This window comes from Oryctolagus cuniculus, chromosome 12 (assembly GCF_964237555.1).
Source record: "Oryctolagus cuniculus chromosome 12, mOryCun1.1, whole genome shotgun sequence".
NCBI lineage: Eukaryota > Metazoa > Chordata > Mammalia > Lagomorpha > Leporidae > Oryctolagus > Oryctolagus cuniculus.
Genome location: NC_091443.1, coordinates 72,742,200 through 72,767,549, shown reverse-complemented (window position 1 = coordinate 72,767,549; position 25,350 = coordinate 72,742,200). Strand labels below are relative to the sequence as shown.

Below are 25,350 nucleotides of genomic sequence, written 5' to 3'. Positions count from 1 at the left end.
ATACCTTATGTTTAGATAGCTATGTATACGTTATTGTTAATATACATATTGTTTTAAAACTTCTCTCATGCATTGCTTCTTATAGTTTTTAAAATTACTCACTGATGTTCTGTAAAGTAGTATAAAGTGCAATGCCTTGAAAAATCTTTCTATCCGTTTGTTAGCATTTTATATAAAGGATGTCCACATATTTGATCTCATTGGTGTTTCCCAACAATCTTATGAAGTAGTTATGACTGAAGTTCTTTCACAAATAAGGAGATGATTTGCTCAGGACTATGGAGCTAATTAGGGGCCAAATGCAGATCCAAACCCAAGTCTTCTGACAGTTGGCACAGCTTCTCCTCTGTCCCTAAGCTGTGTATGATTTATTATTTAGTGAAGAAGTCAAGAGGAAAAAGAAAGGAGGCTCAAGTTCTGCACTGTGTTGCTAAGGCAGAGTCTTGGGGGAAATTAAACTCAAGCTTTTCTCTTACCAAGTAAGAACATGGATTCTGATCACCCCAGGGAAGAGGCATTCCAAGGAATTTCAGGTTTGCCTCTCTTAAGACTGAGACTGAGGAAGAAACATCCCCCAGGTATTTCTGTTTGGAAGGATGAAGGCCTTCCACAAAAGCTTCCATTAGGCTTTTGAATAGGAACAAGGAGCAAATTAATGCCATATGTCACTTGAGGATAAAAGTTCAGAATTTGCTTTGAATGGTTAACAATTCCAGGTGAGCGAAGGACATTTATTTTGGTAGGATATTCCTATGCTGTCAGTTTGTTTATCTGTTGTATTATGAGACATTCAGTTACATTTGAAAAATTCGTCATGTTAGAAAATGCAGCAATTATTCTCCCAAAAAATTAGGTTTTGAGGGTTGTATCCTAAGCAGTAAGAACTCATTTCCATGTTGCTTGTTTTGCCATAGAGTAGGTGGACTCATAGGCACTGCTCTCTGAGTGTTCAGGCAGAAAACACTAATGGCCTGATTATGCTAACGCTGAACATTTGTCTCCTTTCTCCGGTATTATAAAAGAAAGGCCTGAATGTTCCACTGTGACTTTCCTAATTCCTCTTTTTCCAAACAAAGAGATATCCATTTTCTCTATTTTAAGCTCTAGGAATTTGAATGAATTTGGAATACTTCCATTGGCTTCTACTGCAACATGGAAGAATAAAATTCTTTCCCATTAATTTTGGTTTGAGTTTGTAGGGAGTTACTAGACATTCAGATAAACAAAAGCTTCAGGTGATTTGTGTACACTAGTTCCCACTCATCCTTGTGGATGCATTCCAAGACCCACAATCTGCCTGAAACTGCAGATAGTACTAAACCCTATATATGTCATAGATTTTCTTATACTGAACATCTATACCTATAATAAAGTTTAACTGATAATTTAGGCACAGAGATTAACAATAGAAGAATTATAGTATACTGTAATAAAATTTGGGTGACTATGTGTTTCTTAAAGTAACTAATTATAGTGTACTCACCCCTCTTGTGATGCTGTGAAATAATACAATGCCTATGTGATGAGACATAGGCATTGACCTATCATTACACTTCTACAGAAGAGTTACTTGAACATAATATCTGTGATACCTCAACAGTAGAGCTGACAACTGAGTGGCTAATAGGCATGTAGCATAAGAGTACAGTGTGGATGCACTGGACGAAGTGACAATTCATGTCCTAAGTGAGAGTAGGACAGCATGAGATTTCATCATGTTAATCAAAATAGCATGCAATTTGATATGTATCAATTGCTTATTTTTGGAATTTTCTGTATAAATTTTTGAACCAATAATTTATCTGATGAAATGGAGTCACAGAATGTTAAAACCTCGAATAGGGGAGGACTACTGTAGGTATCCACATAGTGCCATTCCTAAAGCCAGGTCTTGCTTGGCTTGACCAAACACCTAGATTCCAGTTTTGGCTAGTCATTTGTGTGTCTTAGGTTAGTCACTTGTCTGAACATCCTTGTTAGTGAGATTAGGAACTAGAGAGCTGGAATTAATTTGTTCAACACTGATTTACTATGAAAGGCAAGAACCACTTTTTGAGTGAAAGGAATAAGGGAAACAAAGCTGAGTTAGAATAGCTAGCAAGGGGCTGAGAAAGAAGTGTGTGTGTGTGTGTGTGTTCGTATGGAAAGATAGAAATTACATGCCTCGTATGACTTTATTTCATATGAATCTACATAGTCATAATGTGATTTTAGATTGGGAGAAAAAAGTGTTAACTTTCACATAGTTAGAAAGTGACCTGGCACCATCCAACTTTTGTGGCAGAGGGCTAAGTTTTTAGGACTTGGAGCATGGAATTTTTTTTTAAACATTTCTTTACATGAAAGTCAGAGTTACACAGAGAGAGAGAGAGAGAGAGAGGTCTTCCAACCACTGGTTCACTCTCCAATTGGCCACAACAGCCAGAGCTGTGCTGATCCAAAGCCAGGAGCCAGGAGCTTCTTCCAGATCTCCCACATGGATGCAGGGGCCCAAGGACTTGGGCCATCTTCTACTGCTTTCCCAGGCCATAGCAGAGAGCGGGATCGGAAGTGGAGCAACTGGGGCTTGAACCGGCACGCATATGGGATGATGGCATTGCAGGTGTGGCTTTATGCTACGGCACAATGCCAGCCCCAAAGCATAGAATTTAATACCCAGGAAGGACTTAGCTGTCATCTAGTTCAATTTTCTTAGCTTACAGATGAGGAAATCAAGACTTAATTTCTAATAACAGAAATACATTACCAGTTCCTGCTATTATCATTACTACTCCTATTTTATACTGTTCTGAATGTTCTTATTAATGTATAGACATGAAACTGAAATATCAATGAACTAAGTTAGACATGAAACCAAAATTGTAATGAGACTATCAGAAAGGAAGCACACAGATGATGTGATTATAAATCTAGCAAATCCAAAAGAACAATCCATAAAACTCTTATTGAGGTAATTCAGTTATATCTGATTATGTGAGCCATATTTTTAAAAAATTTAAAACTTTCCTTTAGACCAACACCAGTTTAAAAACTTACACCTTCAGTAAAAAGGTATAATGTCCAGGAGCAAATCTCCTAAGCTATGGTGTAGAGCTGTGTGAAAAATAAACCAAAGCCAAACAAAAACTCTTTACAGATCATCTTTATTCTTCTCTTTGTGTTTTGTTTGTGATACATAATTTCATTTCTTTTTAAATAATTCAGAGTTTAATATAGATCTAATCACAATCTGAAATAAATTTGATAACATATCATGACTTAAAATTTTATTTTGATAAATACATGGATTCTAACAGGAAGAATAAATGAGTGATAACAGCTAAGAATTTCTGAAAGGAAAGAGAATAACGGTGCAACTGTTTCTTCCCGGGTATTGTTAAGGCTTTATAAAGCCACAATTATGAATACAAGACTACTTAATGGTATATCAATTAATGAAATTGAAATTCTTAATGAGTAATTAATTAGATTCTGATGAGTAAAATAATTTATGTGCATCATAGGAACCAACCCAACTTAATGAGGAAGGGACTCATTGTTTCAGCAGATGGTGATGAGAAAACTTACTGTCTGGAAAAATTTAAATTAGCTCTTTATTGTTTATCATACTGCAGAAATTTCCAATGAATCAATGGCTTGGAAGAACATATAGATATCTGCCTGTGTAACCTAAGCGTAGGAAAGATGCATATAAGCAAATTTTCCCAAATAAGCTATAAACTACTTATGAATTTGATTGATTATAAAGAGAAAATTTTGTCTTTTCATAAAACTGGAAACAAAATTAAAGTTGTGAATAAATTAGAAGACAAAGGATAAATTGAATAAGATATTCACATTATTTTTGACAGTTAATACTCTTATTATCTATATAATTTTTGTAATCAATAAGAAATGCAGTAATGTCAGAAGGGGAAATAAATCAGAAAGATACAATTAGATAACTCCAAAGAGAAAACAAAACTGGGCAATAAAATTTGAAGAGTGTTTAACTCAATGATAAGAAGAATTCAGTAAGCAGTAATGCAATGCTATTTAAATCAGTGTACAGTTAAAGATAATTCCCAATAATCTGATGGTAGAAGCTTACACTGTTGTGATCTTTTTGGAAGCTAACTTGACATTATTCATGAAAAAATTGGAAAAAGTCATACTCTTGGCCATAGAAACTCCAATTTTGGAGTTGGAAAGTTACATATCATCACTAATACACAAGACAATGCTCTTTTCCTGGTAGTATGATCACATGTCTTTGCTTTCATTTAATATCCATTATGGTTTTGTTTGTGTGGTGTGGAGATAAAACTTCCTCCCACTTTTGGCAAAACCAAGTCACATCAATATATTTGAGAGAAATTCTTTGATGAGACATCGCTGTATGCCAGACATCTAACAAACATCTTTAATAATAATTAGATTCCCCTAAGATATAGAAGGAGATGCAAACTAATATGCTACATAGAAATCTTCGTTTGGTCTGTGTAACATAAGCAGACCATGAAACATTCCCTCAAACTTTTTGCTAAGCTAACCTATTGCTTTAATGATGCAGCGAGAAAATGGCTTAGAAAGGTTTGTGAACAGACTCTGCACTGAAGTGGTTCTAACCTATGGACAGAGCATCCAGTTTCTTTTCAGTGTGAAGCCTCTGGCTGGTAGACGTCTCACACTGGCACATCTTAGCATATTCTGAAATTGATGAAATGTTTCTTTTTTCCATTTTAATGGGTGACAGCATGGAAGTAATTCGTCTGGGACACAGTTATTTTATAAACTGGGATCGGAAGATGTATTACTCTGGGAAAGTGATACCTGCTGAAGCCCGGACTACCACGCTCAATGAGGAACTGGGCCAGGTTGAATATGTTTTCTCTGACAAAACAGGCACCCTCACTCAAAATGTCATGACTTTTAAAAGGTGTTCCATTAATGGGAGAATCTATGGTAAGAGAGATTTCCTTTTCTCGGTGATATTGCGACTAGTCTTAAAAAAATTGCAATCCCATTTTAAAAAGATTTATTTATTTATTATAAAGAAAGTGTGTGTGTGCCTGCATGTGTGTGTGTGTGTGTGTGTGTGAGAGAGAGAGAGAGAGAGAGAAAGAGAGAGAGAGAGAAGGAATCTTCTACCTATTGGTTTATTCCCCAGATGGCTGTAATGGCTGGGCTTGGGCAAAGCCAATACCCAGAGCCAGGAACTCCATCATCCTGGTCTCCCATGTAAGACACATTAACAGGGAGCTGGATAGGAATCAGAGCAGCTGGGACTTGAACCAGCACTCTGATATGGGATGTCAGTGTTGCAGGTAGCTGCTTAAGCTGCTGTGATCCCGTTTTTTAAATTAAAAAAAAAAAAAATCCCAGAACCCCTGGCTTTCTTATTAACGTGGGCACCAGTAGTATTTAACATAGTGCTTGGCATGTAAAAAACATTAATTATTATATACCTACTAATTTAGAAGAAACATTGGATTTGTTACCATCAATGGATAGAGAAGGAGGTTAGATATAACACATTCTGAAGTTCCCTTCAGGGCTCACTCCAACTGTGTCATTCCACTTCGTGGTGTTCAACAGACCCTTGGCCCAGGCAGGACAAGTTCTCTGCAGCCTGACTTCTCTCGTTAAAAGCAGTATTTTAGTCTTGCTTCCTTTTGGCTCAGGCATTAGTGCATGTGTCGTTGAGACATTCCTCCTCACCCCCTGAGAATTCACACTTCGCAGGGCTACTGTGAGTAGCCAGACAGGCTATTTCATTAATGCCCACTTCCTATATGTGTGCCTTGGTCAGGAGACATGTTCTGTGTTTGGGCTTTCAAGGACCTTGTTTGTATGTGACCTTCTCACACCAGCACTGGCTAGTTAGCAGACAGTTCTTTCTGTGGAGGGTGCAAGGCTCTGCAGAACCTTCTGTCGGGGTCCTCTGGACTGCCAGCCTTACTTCATGGGGCTCTGAGCACCCTGTTGCTCAACACAGAATGTCAAGAAGTCAAGGACATCCAAGAGAGAGGGGGGAGTGTTTCTTTTGCTCCTCATGGAAATGTTCACATGTGGCCAGGTATTTTAAAGCAAGACTTGACCCTGAATAAAACTAGGAAATATGAGAACTTGAAGTTCACACCCTGCTGCCTTTTGGCTTTTCCCTCTCTGTGACCCTCACTCCCATAACCCAGGGTCACTCTGATATCCTCCACTTCCAACCTCTTCTCCTGCCTCCTTTGGTGTACACAAAATGGTTGCCAACTTGGAGTGCTACAGGGCCTCAATTGCATTGTGCATTTCTTAATCACAGTCTTAATGATTGCACAAAATATAGAACATTCTGTTAAAATTTTTCTTTCAACATCATTTTTGGAAGTTTTCTAAAAATATCGCCTTATGCAAAAGAAATGGTGTATTAATAAGCCTTTCATGACTTGAGCTAAAATGAGAGGAGCCACTTAGAAGGGAAGAAGGCTTATTCAGTTGATGGTTTGGGGGATCACAGTCCAAGATTAGGCAGCAGTGGCTAGCAGTGGTGGAGCGTGTGCAGAGGAGCAAAGACATGGTAGGGGCAGAGGGAGAGGGAATTCGCTCTTCCTCTGCTCGCTGTGTGGTTCTCCTCGTGCAGCCATCAGTGGGGCGAGTGCTGTGGCACAGTCGGGTAAGCTGGCTTGGGACACCCACGTGCCATTTCAGAGCGCTGCTTTGAGTCCCAGCTACTCTACTAATGATCCAGCAACAGGTGATGGCTCGAGTTCTTGAGCCCCAGTCACACATATGGGGGACCTAGGAGGCCTTAGCTCCTAATTTCAGCCTGGGCCATTTCTGGCTGTTGCAGCTGTTGGGGGAGTGAGCCAGCTCATGGAAGATTCTCTCTCTCTCTCTTCCCCTCTCTCCTCAAGACCTCTCTCTAAAATACATTCTTACTAAAGCATTAATAGAATGCTTCAGAATCACCTTTTTTCTTCTTCTTCTTCTTCTTTTTTTTTTTTTTTTGTACAAGTTGGACTTGTGTATATAATAGATCCCAGTCTTGGGAAAATTTGAGATTCCACTCTGATTTATCTAAATCTATTTCCTGTCTCAGAAATATTGCTTTTTAGACTTCTTTAATCTTTGTTCAATTTCATCCCAAGCCTTATAAGTGAGCTTTCCTTGAGGGAATAATTTAATGTGAAGCCATGGTTTTCCTCCTCTTTTGATCATTATAGTCGAGTGACTACATTAGGGTAATGATTAGAACACAACTCTGGTAAGTTTGAGATTTAAGTTCCAGGTACTTGGCTGGGTTCATGCACTAGCCAAGGGACTCTCCCATACAGCAGCACACAACATTCCAGATCCAGACCTGTGTCCCAGAGAAACAACAGATAACTCTTTGACAGGTGCTTTGTGGTCATGGTATATTGTGTAATGACGCAAATGAGAGAGACTGGGGTTCAAAAACCTATGCTGATGATTTTAGTTTTAGAACTGGAACTTTGAACTCTGTTTTCAGTTCCCTTATCCATAAAATAAAAATTAAAATTTTCATCTTGCAAGTGTTTTATAAGGATTAATGATAGTGTAAGAGCTTGACATGGGGGTGACGCAAGTAACTGTTATTATTACTACAAAAAATATAATCCTGGCAAATAGTATTAAACCTTCAAATACCAAGCAAAAACTGGAAAAATCTTGAATGTCCCACAATAGAAGAAATCTAAAATAAATTGTGCTACATCTATAATCATGGTTTATTATATGACCATTCAAAACATGATTCATAAAAACTTTTAATGATAGGAGAAACACATATTTTATGTGGTTCAAAACAGCAGAAACAACACATTTATGAACCATATAATGAATATAGGTGTAAACACACATGTACAGAATCAACATAAAAGACCTCTACAAATACTGGTCATTGCAGGATGATAGTACTATCTGTCCTTTATTTTCTATAGCAAATGTCTTGTATTTTTTAATATTTCTGTAATAAATACATATCAGCTTTATACTAAGAAATTATTTTAAAATTTCTAGAAGATAGGTGTTTATGCTCCGTGTCTGCAGAAGGCCTGACATTGTTTAAGGCTCACAGCGAATTTGACTTTGCCATTACACAAGTCCATCTGGTCCCAATCAAGATAATCAAAGATGTACTCACCCAGCTTAAGCACTAACGAGAGTTAGTCTGGTTAGGATACCATTTTGGATTCTCCAACAGTAGGGATAATACAGAAAACATAAATTTGCCCCTTGCAATCATAGGCAATGTGACAACAGAGTGATAAAGTTTACAGAAAAATAAGATTACAGCTTCAAATTTTACTTTAATGTATTTCTTGGGAAAGCGTATCAGTATTAGTGCTATAGTTAGCGTTACAGTTCAAAAACACTCCTGTGTTTGAATTCATACTGATGTTTAGTAATGGTGCTTTAAGAAATAAGTATATTCTTTAACATGTCTATGTCTAGCTGTAATTTTAATTCTCAATTTTTGTTTTGACAGGTGAAGTAAATGATGATTTGGGTCAGAAGACAGAAATAACTAAGGTGTGGAAGTGGTAATGTTTCACTTTTAGTTTTAATTTCAAGTTGTACATGCTTTTTGGAAAGTGATCAGTTCCTAGAAGCCTGTTTACACTATCACAAGATAAAATATTTAATGCACAACATTAAAAAACAGATTATATTGTTCAAAATTCCTTCTTCTCTAGGCCCCCCAACCACACAGTTCTCTGTTTTTAAAATATTTTTAGAGATATTTATGCTTCTGTAAGTATATATATTTCTTATAGCTTAGATGGTAGTCCAATATACAAACTGTTCAACTTTCTTTTTTAACAGTCTATCATGGAGATCTTTGTAGATCAGTTTAAAAAAAAAGAACTTAATTCTTTTAGTGACTGAATGATATCTGTTATATTGATGTACTGCAATCTATGTACCGAGGCACCAATGGACATTTAGATATTATCAATATTTTGTGAGTAAGGGAAATGCAGCAAAAAATAACTGGCTACTTAAAGCTTTTCACATGTTATAGAGTATAGAATCTATTTTTCAGAAATGGAATTACTAAATCAGATAGTATGTTTCTTTATAATTTTATGAACACTTCAGATTTTCCTGTTCAGAATTTGTAACAGTTTATCCTGCCACATCTTTAAACAAGGATCATTTTACTTCTTTTCAATTTGAATAGCTTTTATTTCCTATATATTTGCTCTGGCTAGGATTTCTCACATTATGCTAAGTAGAGGTGATGAGAGTAGACATTCTCACCTTATTCCTAACTTTAAAGAGAAAGCTTTCACTTTTTTCACTATTGACTATGGTATTTGCTGTGAGATTTTCATCAATGACTTTTATATGTTGTAGTACCTTTTTCTATTGCTTTTTTCATGAAAGTATTGAATTTTGTCAAATACTTTTTCTGCTTCTATTGGGATGATTATATGTTTTTTATTTTTTGTTCTGATAATACAGTGTTTTGGCTTGACTGATTTTCTTAGTTTGAATCATCATTGCATCCTTGGGCTAAATCCCACTTGGTTGTGATATATTATCTTTTTAATGTGGTATTGAATTTGATATGCTAATATTTTATTAAGAATTTTTACATGTATGCTCAGTGGGGATATTGACTTGTGGTTTCCTTCCTTCCTTCCTTCCTTCCTTCCTTCCTTCCTTCCTTCCTTCCTTCCTTCCTTCCTTTCTTTCTTTCTTTTTTTGACAGGCAGAGTTAGACAGTGAGAGAGAGACAGAGAGAAAGGTCTTCCTTTTTCCATTGGTTCACCCCCCAAATGGCCACCATCCCCCAAATGGCCGCTGCGCCAATCCGATGTCAGGAGCCAAGTGCTTCCTCCTGGTCTCCCATGAGGGTGCAGAGCCCAAGGACCTATGCCATCCTCCACTGCCTTCCCAGGCCACAGCAGAGAGCTGGACTGGAAGAGGAGCAACCGGGACAGAATCCGGTGCCCCAACTGGCACTAGAACCCGGTGTGCTGGTGCCACAGGCGGAGGATTAGCTTAGCGAGCTGCGGCGCCAGCCTTGTGGTGTTTGTTTTTTTTTTTTTTTTTTTTTTTTTTTTGGCCGTGCCTTTAGCCTTGCTGTGGGGGAGATACTGGCCCCATAAAATTAATTTGCAGTGTTCTATCCTCTTCAATTTTTTAGAAGAGTGTGAGTAAGAGTGGCATCACTTTTACTTTAAATGCTTGATATAATCTTCCAGTGAAGCTATTTGTTCTTGGGATTTTCTTTGTTGTGAAGTTTTTATATTTATTTAACTGCCATAATAGTTATGGATCTGTTTAGACTTTCTGGTCATATTTTTTCATAATTAGCTTTGGTAGGTTGTATATTTTAGTTTCTCCACTTTGTTAGTATATAATTGTTCATAGTTGTCTCTTATGATCCTCTTAATTCTTGTGTTCTCAGTTGTATGGTTTCTTTTTTCCTTTCTCATGGTACTGAGTAACTCTTCTGTGTATAGACTGTTTTCTCTATATAACTTCTTAGTCTCTATCTTAGTGCATTTTGAGCAACCAGAGTAGAATTCGTGAGAGTGGGTAATTTATAAGGAAAGGAGAACACACTGCCAGCATCTGGGCAAGGCCCTGTGCTGCTGCCTCTCCCGGTGGATGAACCGAAGGGCAGGTGAGCGCGTTTGGAAGAGCTCACTTTTCTAACAGAAGCATGCCGCTGGGTGTTTCTGACTTAGAGTCAGTTTTGGTGTTGTAAATATGTTCACCCCTGCTCTCTTGGTTACTATTTGTATGGAGCATATTTTCTCTAATTCCTTTCACTTTCTGTTTATGTGTCTGAAATCTAAGGAGGTTTTCTTTCGAGCAGTAAATGGGTGGTTCATATTTCTTCATTCAATCAGTCTATGTTTTTTGATTGATGAATATAATCCATTTAGATTTAAAGTGATTATCAGTAGGGAAGGATTAATTACTATTACCATTTTGTTACCTAGTTTCTGCTAGAATTGTAATTCTTCTCTTTGCATTTCTTCTCATTTTGTCTTTCTGTTTTGTTGATTTTTTTTGTACTTTATTGATTCCATTCTGTTTTTCTTTTGTGTAACTTTCATAGGTATTTTTATGGCTATATTAGGAATTAAGTATTAGATCATATAGTTATGACAGTCTAATTTCAGTTAATAACAACTTAAGTTCAATTGTAAGCAAAAACTTTATACTTCAACATATAATTCCCTTTCATTTTTGCTATTATTATTATAATTTACATCTGTTCACATTATCTACCTTTAAACTATGTTATAGTTATTTTAATAGTTTTGTTTTTAAAGTTTATATTTGAATTAAAGGTGATTTACTGTTATATTAATACACTATTCTGTACTTGTCAATACATTTACCTTTACCAGTGAGTTTAATATTTTCTTATGCCCCTTTGCTGCTGGTTAGTAGCCATTCAACTTCCAGATCTCCTCTAGCATTTCTTGTAAGGTAAATCTACTGGTGATGAGTTCCCTAAGCTTGTTTATGTAAGAAAGTTCCTTCTCTTTCATTTTTGAAGGACAGTTTTGCGGAGTGTATCATTCTTGGTTGGAAGGATTTTTTTTTTGACCCTTTGAATGTTTCATTTTATTTGCTTCTGACCTGGAAGATTTCTGCTGAAAGAATTGCTTATAATATTGTGGGATTTTGTTGTACATGATAAGTCATTTTTATCTTGCGGCTTTCAACATTCTCTGTCTCTGACTTTTGAAAATTTGATTGTGATATTTGTTAGTGTAGTTTTTTATTTGTTTCATTTAATTTGATGACATTTGGGATTCTTGGATCTGGATATCTGTTTTCTTTTGCAGATTTGGGATGTTTTCAGTGATTATTTCTTTAAATAAACTTTCTGGTTCTTTCTCTTTTCTCCCACTGGAAATTTCAAAATGCATATATTGATTTGCTTGATAATGGTTCACAAGACCTTAATATTTCTTGATCTTTTTTCCTTTAGTTTTCCTTTTGTTTCTCTGACTGGATAGTTAAAAATGATCCATTGTTGAGTTTGCTGAATTTTTCAGTTCATTTATTATTTTCTTTATCTCAATTACAGTTAGAGACTCTTGGCTGTTCTTTATTTTTCTCATGAGTTGAAAAATCCCTTGTTCTTTCTGATGTCTGTCTGGATGTTCTCTGGTTCTGCAGTAGCAAGCTGTCTTACTCTCTTTTTGTCTTAGCAATCACTGGCATCTGAATTACTCTAGCCCCCTAAGTCAGGCAAGACAGATGCCAGTCCCTTGGGTAGTCTTCCAGGAGGCTGAAAGACTAGACATTCTCCTTCTCTTCCTTACTCCTGACAGAAAAACCTCACATTTTGCTTCTTTTCCTTCCTGTGCCAAGCCATTCTGGCTGCAGCAAACTGCCCTCTGCTCTTCACTGTTTTTAACATCGCTTATCTATCAAAACTAGGCTGGTTTCATCAGTATTCTGAATGTGGTAATTCAGAAACCAGTCCCCCTGCTAGCCCTCTGAATAGTCAAAACACTGGATTCACTTCCTGTGTTCCCTCGAGGAAATTATTGTAAGCTGCCATATTCTCTAAGTTTTGCTGGTTTGAAGGATGCCTTGATGTGGGCAAAGTGAAATTGCCCTTACCTGTTTCAATTTTGCTATTGTGTTTACTTGGGGTACTGTAACTCTTAACTGGATTCTGGAATTATTATAAAGGTGTTTTATTCCATCTTTTTGATGAGGAAACAATAACTGCAGCTTAAGGGAGTAATTAAAGGAAATCCTATGATAGAGCTGAGTGACAGACCTGGTAAATAATCAACCTTCAGTGGACTAGACCATGGAAACTCACATAATACAATGTTGTTCTTCAGGCTTCTGTGAACAATATTTCAAAGATCAACTTACATATATGCGGCTTGTGGATTTTAAACTTTTAGAATCAATCCTTAGACCAGCGAAAATCACTTAAGTTTTACTATAGAACAGAACATAAGTATTTTAAACTTCTACAGTGAGTGACATAGAGAAAATTCAAATAAGAGATTGGAGGAGGAAACAGTGAGAAGTGAAGAGCAGGTGAAGGATATATAATAACTTCATCTTATCAATTAAGGAGGTTTATAATTGGTAAATTAAAACAGACAGGAAGGCTTCCATATGTTACTGAGAAGCAACCAGTGGGGAAATTAAAACTTCGGATGTATCTCTGTAGTCAGATGGGAGGCTAGAAGGTAGGAAAGTGGGGTAAATGAACTAAGTCATCATTTAATTATGGAAGGATGTTTGTAAGTAAGGTCTAATATTAAATCCAGAAATAGTGGTATAAGTACATAATTTAGAGATCTGATGTATCTTTTAAAAAATTTTATTTATTTATTTATTTTGAAAGAGTTAGAGGGAGAGTCAGAAAAATCCCACCTTGTGAATCATTCCCCAGATGGTTTGCAATGGCCAGCACTGGGCCAGGCTGAAGCCAGGAGGTCTACCATGTGAGTGGCAGGGGTCCATAAATTTGCGCCATCTTCCACTGCTTTCTCCAGACCACTTGTAGGGAGCTGGATTGGAAGTGGAGCAGCTGGGACATGCAGCAGCACCCATTTGGGATGCCAGCATTGCAGGTGGCAGCTTTACCTATGCTTGCCACAATGCAGGCCCCCAGATGTACCTGTTGTCAAGTTTAAGAATGATTTCCTCTGAAGGAGGAGGAGGAGGAAGAAAAGGGGAGGAGGAGGAAGGCTGTGTGTGGGTGGTAGAGGAGAGATAGGAGGATGAAGTATCTATTGCTTTTACTTTTAATCTTTAGTGTATTTGATGTTGTAGCCATGTGCATATACTGCGTTGGCTGAAAATATTAAAAGTATTTAAATAAACTAGTATACTGTAAATATTTAATAAGTTGTAGCCATTATTAAATTAGTGAGTGGGCAAGGGAAAAATGAGGATTAGGGAGATATTACAACAAAGGATTTAAAGCATGGTTTGTTCTTTTTTAAAAAGATTTATTTATTTGAAAGTGTTACACAGAGAGAGGTCTTCCATTCACTGGTTCACTCCCCAGTTGGCTGCAACAGCTGGAGCTGAGCTGATCCAAAGCCAGGAGCCAGGAGCTTCTTTTGGGTCTCCCACGCAGGTGCAGGGTCCCAAGGACCTGGGCCATCTTCTATTGCTTTCCCAGGCCATAGCAGAGAGCTGGATTGAAAGTCGAGCAGCCAGGCCTCAAACCAGCACCCATATGGGATGTTGGCACTGCAGGTGGTGGCATTACCTGCTCCGCCACAGTGCCAGCCCCAAAGCATGGATTTTTTGTTGAATTTGAGACCTGTCTCTACCACTTCCTATGTAGATGATTCTGCCAACGCTGAGGTTCTGTAAAATGGGCATAACAATGTCCACTACAGTTGTTAAGATAATATGTAGTACTCCATATGAAGCTGTTAACATGGTGTCTATGCACTGTAAATAAAATAATGTTTACTTAATAATATTTCTTTTATCCAGTATTATTAATTTTAGAATAAATATAGTTTCAAAGAACTGGGGACCTTTGAGACTCAAAATGGACAATTTAAATTGCCTATAGCATTGTTTCTCTTTCAAAAGGGATTTATACCGGTCATTTGCAACAAAATGGGTGAATCTGGAAAACATCATGCTTGGTGAAGTAAGCCAGTCCCGAAGGGACAAACACCATATGTTCTTTCTGATCTGTGAAAACTAATAGAGCACCTAAAAGGAAACATTTAGAAGTGAAATTGACACTTTGAGAAGCAGTGACTTGAATAGCCCTTGTCTTGATTGTCTAGGAACAGTTTTTTTCTTCTCTTCATACTATTTGTTGAACTCTTTACTTAACATGGAGTTAATCATATCCATATAAAGTCAATTGAAAAAAGATCTCAGTAAAAAATAAAAGTGGGAATAAGAGAGGGAGGAGGAAGTTTGTAACTGTAATGCTGTGTAATTCTGCATACATTCCTGTGGACTTACTTCTAAGGGTACAGTTTAAAAATTTCCCATGGGACCCTAAATCCCATTAAGCTGGGTGGAAAAAATGTCATCTTAAGTGTTAAAATGATCATACATATAGAATTAAGTGTTAAAGGAACCATATAAATAAGAACAGTGTCTGATAATAATAATAATAGATAGAATTAAAAAGGAGAGAGTGTTCCAACAAGGGAAGCAGTCCACACAGCAGATTCATAAAATGACAATTACTTTAAATAGCAATCTGACCTCAGAATCGGCCCTTAAGGCATTCTGATCTGGCCAAAAAGTCCGTGAGAGCATTTCAGGCATGGAAAGCCAAGACACTGTTGGAAAACAATGTCCTACATTAAGGATCTCTGTGAGAGAGACCCCAGTGGAAAGAAGTGGCTATCAAAGAAGGATGTGCTTTTCTCTGATGGGAGGAGAATACTTCCATTTTGCTTATTGCCTTGTCTAAATACTGATGCAGATTGTGGATTCAAAAGTCTTCCATAGCCCTGGCAGCTCATGTCAAGAGCCTCAGGTGATCATTGACATACATCAGAGTGTTGATTATTAAATTAACAATAGCAATCACTGTCTACTTACTTCCCATGCAGGACCTCTGTCCTCAATGAGTTGTATTATGAGAATTAACTGTAGGCCGGCACTGCGGCTTACTAGGCTAATCCTCCACCTTGCGGCACTGGCACACCGGGTTCTAGTCCTGGTCGGGGCACCAGATTCTGTCCTGGTTGCCCCTCTTCCAGTCCAGCTCTCTGCTGTGGCCCAGGAGTGCAGTGGAGGATGGCCCAAGTACTTGGGCCCTGCACCCCATGGGAGACCAGGAGAAGCACCTGGCTCCTGCCATCAGATCAGCGCGGTGCACCAGCCGTGGCGGCCATTGGAGGGTGAACCAACGGCAAAGGAAGACCTTTCTCTCTGTCTCTATCTCTCTCTCACTGTCCACTCTGCCTGTCAAAAAAAAAAAAAAAAAAAAACAACTGTAAAACTTGTTCTCAGTTTTTTTTTTGTGTGTGTGTGTGTATGTGTGCAAGTAGTTGAAATCTTTACTTAGTATAGAGTTGGTCTTCAGTGTATAGAATTACTTGTGAAAAAAAAATCTTAATGGAGAATGGGACTGGGAATGGGAGAGAGAGGAGAAGGTGGGATGGGAGAGTGTGTATGGAGGGAAGAATAACTATATTCCAAAAGTTGCACTGAGGAAATTTGTACTCATGAAATAAAATGTTTCTTAGGAGGAAAAAAAGGATTTGTAATGATATCTGTTCATTTATATAGGACAAACTGCAAAAATTAATGGAAACTTTAAGAATAAAACTGTATCAGCAATCTTTGGGGAGGCAATGTGGTCTCTGCAGCTGGTAAACTTGTATGTGAGTGTTCAGAGTAGAACTTTTTATGGGTTTGCTCTTAAAATAGACACAGGCTTATAATCCCCTAAGAATTTTCCAGTTGTGAAAGATAATATGGGCTGTCATTATGCACTGTTTCCAGTGAGATCTAAGAAAGTATCCTGTAATTAAATACATTAATATATTTTAAAAATAATTTTTATTTTTTGGAAAGGCATAGTGACAGATTAGGAGAGACAAAGAGAGAAAGATCTTCCATCCACTGATTCACTCCCCGAATGGCCGCAGCATCCTGGTCTGAGCCAGGCTGAAGCCAGGAACCAGGAACTCCATCCAGGTTTCCTATCCAGGTTTCCCACATGGGTGCCAGGTGCCCAAAGACTTGGGACATCTCCTGCTGCTTTCCCAGGCACGTTAGCAGTGAGATGGATTGGAAGTGGAGCAGTCAGGACCCAAATGACCCCCCAGTATTTGATGCCAGCATTGCAAGTGGCAGCTTAACCCGCTGTGCCACTACCCTGGCTCCTAAATTAATACTTTTGCATTGAAAATAGTAATTCACAAGTATGAAGTGAGCTAAGAAAATCACTGTATATGTACTATTACGAATTGGATATTGCTGCCAAATGACTAAATCAAAACACATTTTGCCATTAAGTAAATTTTGAAAAAAAATTTCAATTTTTTGAACTATTTTTTTTGTATTTTTATTTGCAAAGAACATTTAAGGATCTGTATGGCCTTTGGAGATTTCTCTTCTCCATATACTTTAGGTAGATTTGTTGTTTGGTGCAAGGTTCTAAAATGAGAAGATTATATTTATTGGTAGTGATGAAACAGTCACTTTACTCTAAGATTATTGGGACTGTAGAATCATAAAAGCACTGAAAGGGAAGAGGTGTACAATTTGGGATATGCTCAAGCTGTCTTGCCCCAAATGGTAGAGTTAGAAACATACCAGGGGACTCCAATTTAATCCCATCAAGGTGGCATGTACCAATGCCATCTCACTAGTCCAAGTGATCAATTTCAGTTCACAATTGATCATAATGAAAGGACTAAGAGTCAAAGGGAGCACATAAACAAGTCTAGTACCTGCTAATACTAACCGATAGAATAAATAAAGGGGAGAGTGATCCAACATGGGAAGCGAGATACTCAGCAGACTCATAGAATGGCGGATGTCCTAAACAGCACTCTGGCCTCAGAATCAGCCCTAAAGGCATTCGGATCTGTCTGAAAAGCCCATGAGAGTATTTCAGGCATGGAAAGCCAAGACACTCTGGCAAAAGATCTCTGTGAGTGAGATCCCAGTGGAAAGAACAGGTCTTCAAAGAAGGAGGTACCTTTCTCTGAAGGGAGGAGAGAACCTCCACTTTGACTATGACCTTGTCTAAACAAGATAAGAGTCGGAGAACTCAAGGGGCTTCAATAGCCTTGGAAACTCATGACCGGTGCATAGGGAGATTACTGATGCCATAAACAGGAGTGTCAATTTGTAAAGTCAACAACAGGAGTCACTGTGCACTTACTCCTCATGTAGGATCTCTGTCCTTAATGTGCTGTACATTGAGACTTAATGCTATAACGAGTACTCAAACAGTATATTTCACTTTGTGTTTCTATGGGGGTGCAAACTGTTGAAATCTTTACTTAATGCATACTAAACTGATCTTCTGTAAAAAAAAAAAAGAAGAAGAAATTATCAATTCCCAACTTGACTCTCACTGGGATTAAACATGATAATAGGTCTGATCTGATTTCATCATCACTTAAAAAATCATCTATTATTTTTCACTTTATGTTTCTGTGTGGGAGCAAACTGTTGAAATCTTTACTTAATGTATGCTAAACTGATCTTCTGTATATAAAGAGAATCGAAAATGAATCCTCATGTGAATGGAAGGGGAGAGGGAGTGGGAAAGGGGAGGGTTGCGGGTGGGAGGGACGTTACGGGGGGGAAGCCATTGTAATCCATAAGCCGTACTTTGGAAATTTATATTCATTAAATAAAAGTTAAAAAAAGATTATTGTTGGATTAAGGTCTATTGTTCTCTGTTGTTGTTATTTTTCTACAGGAAAAAGATTCTGTGGGTTTCTCAGTCAAATCCCAAGCAGACAGAACATTTCAGTTCTTTGATCACAGTCTGATGGAATCCATTAAACAGGGTGATCCAAAAGTGCGTGAATTCTTTAGGTTGCTTGCTGTCTGTCACACTGTAATGTCAGAGGAAAATAATGCAGGTAAGTTAAAAGTATCTGAGTGGCCGCCGCCATGGGTCAATAGGCTAATCCTCTACCTGCAGCGCCGGCACACAGGGTTCTAGTCCCGGTCGGGTGTTGGATTCTGTCCCAGTTGCCCCTCTTCCAGGCCAGCTCTCTGCTGTGGCCCGGGAATGCAGTGGAGGATGGCCCAAGTGCTTGGGCCCTGCACCCCATGGGAGACCAGGATAAGTACCTGGCTCCTGCCATCGGATCAGCGCAGTGTGCCAGCCGTGGCGGCCATTGGAGGGTGAACCAACAGCAATAGGAAGACCTTTCTCTCTCTCTCTCTCTCTCTCACTGTCCACTCTGCCTGTCAAAAAAATAAAAAATAAAAAAAAAAAGGAGAGAGAGAAAGTATCTGAGTGGTGAACCTTGATTTTTGCTTTTTGTTTTTTAAAATCAGAACTAAAATTAAATTTGTATGAGTTATAAGTGAAAGCTAGAACTTTGCACAAGGACTTTACTAGTCACTAGTTTTTCTTTAATTCCTGAATGTTTTCCCCTAAAATGTGGAGATTTTGTGGCAAAAGAAATATGGGCAATGGAAAAGTCAGGACCCCCAAATACCAAAGTGGATGAAATACTTTTTAAAAAAATTTATTTACTTTAAATGCAGAGTTAGAGAAAGCGAGAGAGAAATCTTCACCCACTGGTTCACCCCCCAGTTGGCTGCAATGATTGGGGCTGGGCCAGGCTGAAGCCAGGACTCTGGAACACTGTCCAGGTCTCCCACGTGGGAGTCAGGAATTCAAGCACTTGGGCCATCTTCCACTGCTTTCCCAGGTGCAGTCGTGGGGAGCTGGGTTGGAAATGGAGCAGCTCGAACCAGTGCTCATATGGGATGCTGGCACCACAGGTGGCAACTTAACCCACCACACAACAGTGCTGGCTCCAGGGATGGAATATGTCTTATGATTGAGTACTATATTTGACTGTGAGCTTCCTGGCAGTAAGGACAAATGGGGAAATATACTCGAGTCACATAGCTCTATTAGTATGTGCATCTAACATGCCAACGAGCACAAGCCATAAGCTTAGACTGAATTTTCTCAGTAATGGGGGTAAATTACATTTATATTAGAAGAATACTCTGGGGCTGGCGCCGTGGCTCACTTGGTTAATCCTCTGCCTGCAGTGCCTGCATCCCATATGGGCACTGGGTTCTAGTCCCAGTTGCTCCTCTTCTAGTCTGGCTCTCTGATGTGGCCAAGGAGGGCAGTGGAGGATGGCCCAAGTGCTTTGGTCCCTGCACCCGCATGGGAGACCAGGAGGAAGCACCTGGCTCCTGGCTTTGGATCGGTGTAGCTATGGCCATGGTGGCCATTTTGGGGGGTGGTCCAATGGAAGAAAGACCTTTCTCTCTGTCTCTTTCTCTCACTGTCTAACTCTACCTGTCAAATAAAAAAAATTTAAAAAAGAAGAATACCCTTAATTAGTCTGCATTATGAGAAAGTCTTCATTTTTATAAGATGGTTGTTTGAATTTCAGGCTTTTCAGAATAGAACAAAACCATCTGGGCCACTTTAAATTTTGGAGCTGTGAGACAGGTAGATAATAATTTAGTGAATCAGGTTCTTGTTCCAACAGAGCCCAATTTATGCCATTTACAAGTTATATGTTTCTTTACTTCCAACTATCAAGTTAAAAGTAATATCGTCTTAAAAGTGAAAGCTGCTGCATATAGACTTGTGTTGTGTACTATATAGGCATACATACATGTAAATGTATATATTTTTATATATGTAGCTATATACTTGTACCTCTCCCTCCCATCCAAATAGATATATATTTTGTATTTTGTTGTTGTTTGTTTGTTTTCCTGTTGGGACTACATTGAAGCCACAGTTTTATCCTTGATGATGCCAGATTAACCCATTCCTCAGATTTTAATCACTTTAAGGATTCACATAATTATATTTATGACTTTAATTGAACTTTATAATACTAATGCCAACAAGGAATTATTGTATTTTCATCTGAGGGTGTGCCTTTAAGTAAGTTTCTTTTATCTCTGCCTCTGAGTTCACTTCATTCCCAAAACTCTATTTTATTTTAATAGCAATCTGTTTTCCATTTAATGTTATGATATTTTTTAGACATCTTTGAGCATATTAATTAAACTTAATTTGAAATTTTCTTTTGTTTCCTCTATTATGTTTTATTTTATCGAGTGTCCTGTTTTCTTGAGTGCCATGTCTAACTTTCATGCTGTTCTCAAATGCTTGGTGATTTGTGGCTGCCTGTTCTTACTTGTGTTTAAGAACCTCTGTTGGAGAATGTAGATTCCCATTGAAGTACAGTGGTCTGCCTCCTGTGATGTGTTGGGAGAGGCAGAACAAATAACTTGTCTTCTGGATGTGGGGTTCCTCCCTCTTGGAATTCATGATTCCTGGGGTTATTGTTTCACTTTCCAGATCTGGTGCTGGGTGTCTATACCATGGTCCCATTGGAGAGAGGGTTGCAATTAAGTTTCTGGCCTGAAAGAAAATTATCAATTCTTTTCTTTATCTTTTCTTCATGGAATTCTTTTTTTTTTTTAATTTTTATTTCAGAAATGCAGAGTTAAAGCGGGAGAGGGAGAGGAAGGGAGAGAGATGCTTTCCAATCCTTGTTTCATTCCCCAAATGGTCACAACGGCTAGGGCTGGGCCAGGCTGAAGTCAGGAGCCAACAGTACTATCTGGGTCTCCCACATGGGTGCAAGGACCCAAAGACTTGGGCCATCTTCTGCTGCTTTCCCAGGTGCATTAGCAGGGATCTGGATTGAAAGTGGAATTAGAACTGGTGCCCATATGGGATGCCAGCGTTTCAGACTATCGCTTAATCCACTCACGATGATGTTTAGCCCCTTGTGGAATTCTGAAGCTACTTTGGGCCCTTTGGTCTCTGGTCTCAGTACTCAAATCTTGAAGGCTTCCTCAGAAATAGTGTACACTTTGTGTAGAAAAATCTGTTTAAGGTTTTTTTCCAAGGGGCAAATGTCACTGCAGCCTGTTGTTGAGAGTAAGCTGGCAGGAGGAGAAACCCAGATGGTCTAGGAGTGTTGAATGGAATTCTTTAATCCGTTTTTACTGACCATGTACTCATGACCCCTTTGGCTATTCTCATTTGTTTTTTTTTTTAAACTTTTATTTAATAAGTATAAATTTCCAAAGTACAACTTTTGGATTATAGCAGCTTTTCCCCCCATAACCTCCCTCCCATCCGCAACCATCCCATCTCCCGCTCCCTCTCCCATCCCATTCACATCAATATTCATTTTCAATTATCTTTATATACAGAAGATCAACTTAGTATATACTAAGTAAAGATTTCAACAGACTGCACCCACACAGACACACAAAGTATAGAGTACTGTTTGGGTAGTAGTTCTTCCATTAATTCGCATAGTACAACACATTAAGGACTGAGGTCCTACATGGGGAGTAAGTAAACAATTGACACTCTTATTTATGACGTCAGTAATCACCTGAGGCTCTTGTCATGAGCTGCCAACTCTGATCTTATTTAGACAAGGTCATAGTCAAAGTGGAAGTTCTCTCCTCCCTTCAGAGAAAGGTACTGCCACCTTTGATGGCCCATTCTTTCTGCTGGGATCTCACTCACAGAGATCTTTCATTTAGGTTTTTTTTTTTTTTTTTTTTTTGCCAGAGTGTCTTGGCTTTCCATGCCTGCGAAACTCTCATGGGCTTTTTAGCCAGATGAGAATGCCTTAAGGATTGATTCTAAGGCTAGAATGCTGTTTAGGGCATTTGCCATTCTATGAGTCTGCTGTGTATCCTGCTTTCCATGTAGGATCATTCTCTCCTTTTTAATTCTATCAATTATTATTTGCAGACACTGGTGTTATTTATGTAATCCCTTTGACACTTAATCCTATCTTTTTGATCAATTATGAACTTAAACTGATCACTTTAACAAGTAAGATGGCATTGGTACATGCCACCTTGATGGGATGGAATTGGAATCCCCTGGCACATTTCTAGCTCTACCATTAGGGGTAAGTCCGAGTGAGCATGTGCCGAACTGTACATCTCCTCCCTCTCTTATTCCCACTCTTATATTTAACAGGGATCACTTTTCAGTTAAATTTAAATGCCCAAGTTTGATTATAACTGCCCTGTAGTGAGTCTTGAAATCTGGTATTGTGTTGTGATGCCTCCGGCTTTGTTTTTGTTGTACAAGATTGCTTTAGCTATTCAAGGTCTCATGTGCCTCCATAGGAATTTCAGCATCATTTTTTCCAGATCTGAGAAGGTCTTTGATATTTTGATTGGTATCACATTGGATCTATAAATTGCTTTTGGGAGAATGGACATTTGGTGATATTGATTCTTCCAATCCATGAGCATGGAAGATTTTTCCATTTCTTGGTATCCTCTTCTATTTCTTTCTTTAAGATTTTGTAATTCTCATCGTAGAGATCTTGAATGTCCTTGGTTAAGTTTATTCCAAGGTATTTGATTGTTTTTGTAGCTATTGTGAATGGGATTGATCTTAGCAGTTCTTCCTCAGCCGTGGCATTGCCTGTGTATACAAGGGCTGTTGATTTTTGTGCATTGGTTTTATATCCTGCTACTTTGCCAAAATCTTCTATGAGTTCCAATAGTCTCTTAGTAGAGTTCTTTGGGTCCCCTAAATAAAGAATCATATCATCTGCAAAGAGGGAAAGTTTGAGTTTTTCCTTCCCAATTTGGTATCCCTTTAATTTCTTTTTCTTGCCTAATGGCTCTGGCTAAAACTTCCAGTACTATATTGAATAGCAATGGTGAGTACCTGTCTGGTACCAGATCTCAGTGGAAATGCTTCCCACTTTTCCCCCATTCAATAGGATGCTGGCCGTGGGTTTTTCATAAATTGCTTTGATTGTATTGAGGAATGTTCCTTCCATACCCAGTTTGCTTAGAGTTTTCATCATGAAAGGGTGTTGTATCTTATCAAATGCTTTCTCTGCATCTATTGAGATAATCATATGGTTTTTCTTCTGCAGTTTGTTATTGTGGTGTGTATCACATTGATTGATTTGGGAACATTGAATCATCTCTGCATACCAGGGATAAATCCCACCTGGTCTGGGTGGATGATCTTTCTGATGTGTTGTTGCATTCTATTAGCCAGAATTTTATTGAGGATTTTGCATCTATGTTCATCAGGGAAATTGTTCTGTAATTCTCTTTCTCTACTTCATCTTTTTCAGGTTTAGGAGTCAAGGTGCTGCTGGTTTCATAGAAAGAATTTTGGAGGATTCTCTCTTTTTCGATTGTTCTGAATAGTTTGAGAAGAATTGGAGTTAGTTCTTCAAATGTCTGGTAGAATTCAGCAGTGAATCCATGTGGTCCTGGGCTTTTCTTTGTTGGGAGGGCCTTTATTAATGATTCAATTTCTGCCTCAGTTATGGGTCTGTTTAGGTTTTCTGTATCTTTATGGTTCAATTTAGGTAGGTTGTATGTGTCCAGGAATCTATCCATTTCTGATATATTTCCCTGTTTGCTTGCATACAACTCTTTGTAGTAATTTCTCATTTGTTGATTCTGAATTTGGAGAACTTTTGACGGTTGTTCTTACATTTGTATTCATTACATGTTTTGAGCTTCATTTCTCTTTATAAAAGTATTGTATATAAAGATAATTGAAAATGAATCTTGATGTGAATGAATGGGAGAGGGAGCGGGAGATGGCAGGGGTGCGAGTGGGATGGAAATTATGGTGGGGTGAAGCCATTGTAATCCATAAACTGTACTTTGGAAATTTATATTTACTAAATAAAAAGAAGTATTATTTACTTGAGAAGCAGAAACACAGGCAGGGATGGGAGAGCAGAGAGAGGGATCTCGCATCTGTTGATTTCCTTCTCAAATGCAGCAACAGCTGTGGCTGAGCCGGGCTGCAGCCAGGAGCCAGCAAAAATTAATTCAGGTCTGCCATGTGGGTGGCAGAGACCCACTACTTGAGCCATTCGCTGTTGTCTTCCAAGGTGTGCATCCACAGGAAGCTGGTACAGGAGCAGAGCTGGGACTTAAATGCAGGCTCTTCTATGTGTTTTGCTGACCTCCAAACTGGCGGCTTAATTACAAGGCCAAACACCTGCCCACTCTGTTTTCTTCACCATTGTTTCTTGACCGATCCAATCTATTTTTGATCCAATCTATTTTTTTCTTTGAGATATTTCTCAAATTTTTAGTTTGCTGATAATACTCATTTTTTATTTCACATTTTTTATAACATATAATTAAATACACAGATAATTAAATGACTTGATGAGTTTTGATAATTATATATACGCATGTAACTTCTGCTTCATCAGTCCAGAAAGATTACTCTTGTCTCTTTTCATTCAGCATCTATAACCAACTACTGCTCTGATTTTACCACTAAAAATGACTTTTGCCTATTCTTATACTTCATGTAAGTAGAATCATATGGTATGCCCTCTTTTGTGTCTGTTTTCTTTTATGCACTATATTATTTTTGTCATTTATTCATGTTGTATCAATTAGTAGTTTATATTTTCTGAGTAATATTCCACGGCATGAATATACTACAATTTCCTTTTCTAGTCTTCTGTTGATACACATTTGGGTTATTTCCAGCTTTGGGCTACTCTGAATGTATTAGTCAGATTCCCATTATTACAATTAAAATACATAAAAGGAGGTAATTTATAAAGAAAAAAGTTTATTTTCAGTCATAGCTTTGGGGGTTCACAGTCCAGTCCAAGACCAGGTGACTGCACTGGTCTAGTGTTTGGTGTGGATGATGGGATGTGTGTAGAGAGTATCACGTGG

General features: G+C 38.2%; 1 protein-coding gene across 4 annotated transcripts in view; it reads left to right on the top strand.

The window, feature by feature from the left end:
* The window catches only part of ATP8B4 (ATPase phospholipid transporting 8B4 (putative)), a 260,383-nt gene that overhangs the window by 150,868 nt on the left and 84,165 nt on the right, over nt 1-25,350 (top strand). For all 4 annotated transcript variants that reach the window (XM_051822381.2, XM_051822379.2, XM_051822380.2 and 1 more), the window contains 3 exons: nt 4,736-4,944; nt 8,480-8,523; nt 18,380-18,545. In XM_051822381.2, coding sequence (XP_051678341.2) covers nt 4,736-4,944; nt 8,480-8,523; nt 18,380-18,545 — 419 coding nt within the window. The remainder of the gene's footprint in view (nt 1-4,735; nt 4,945-8,479; nt 8,524-18,379; nt 18,546-25,350) is intronic.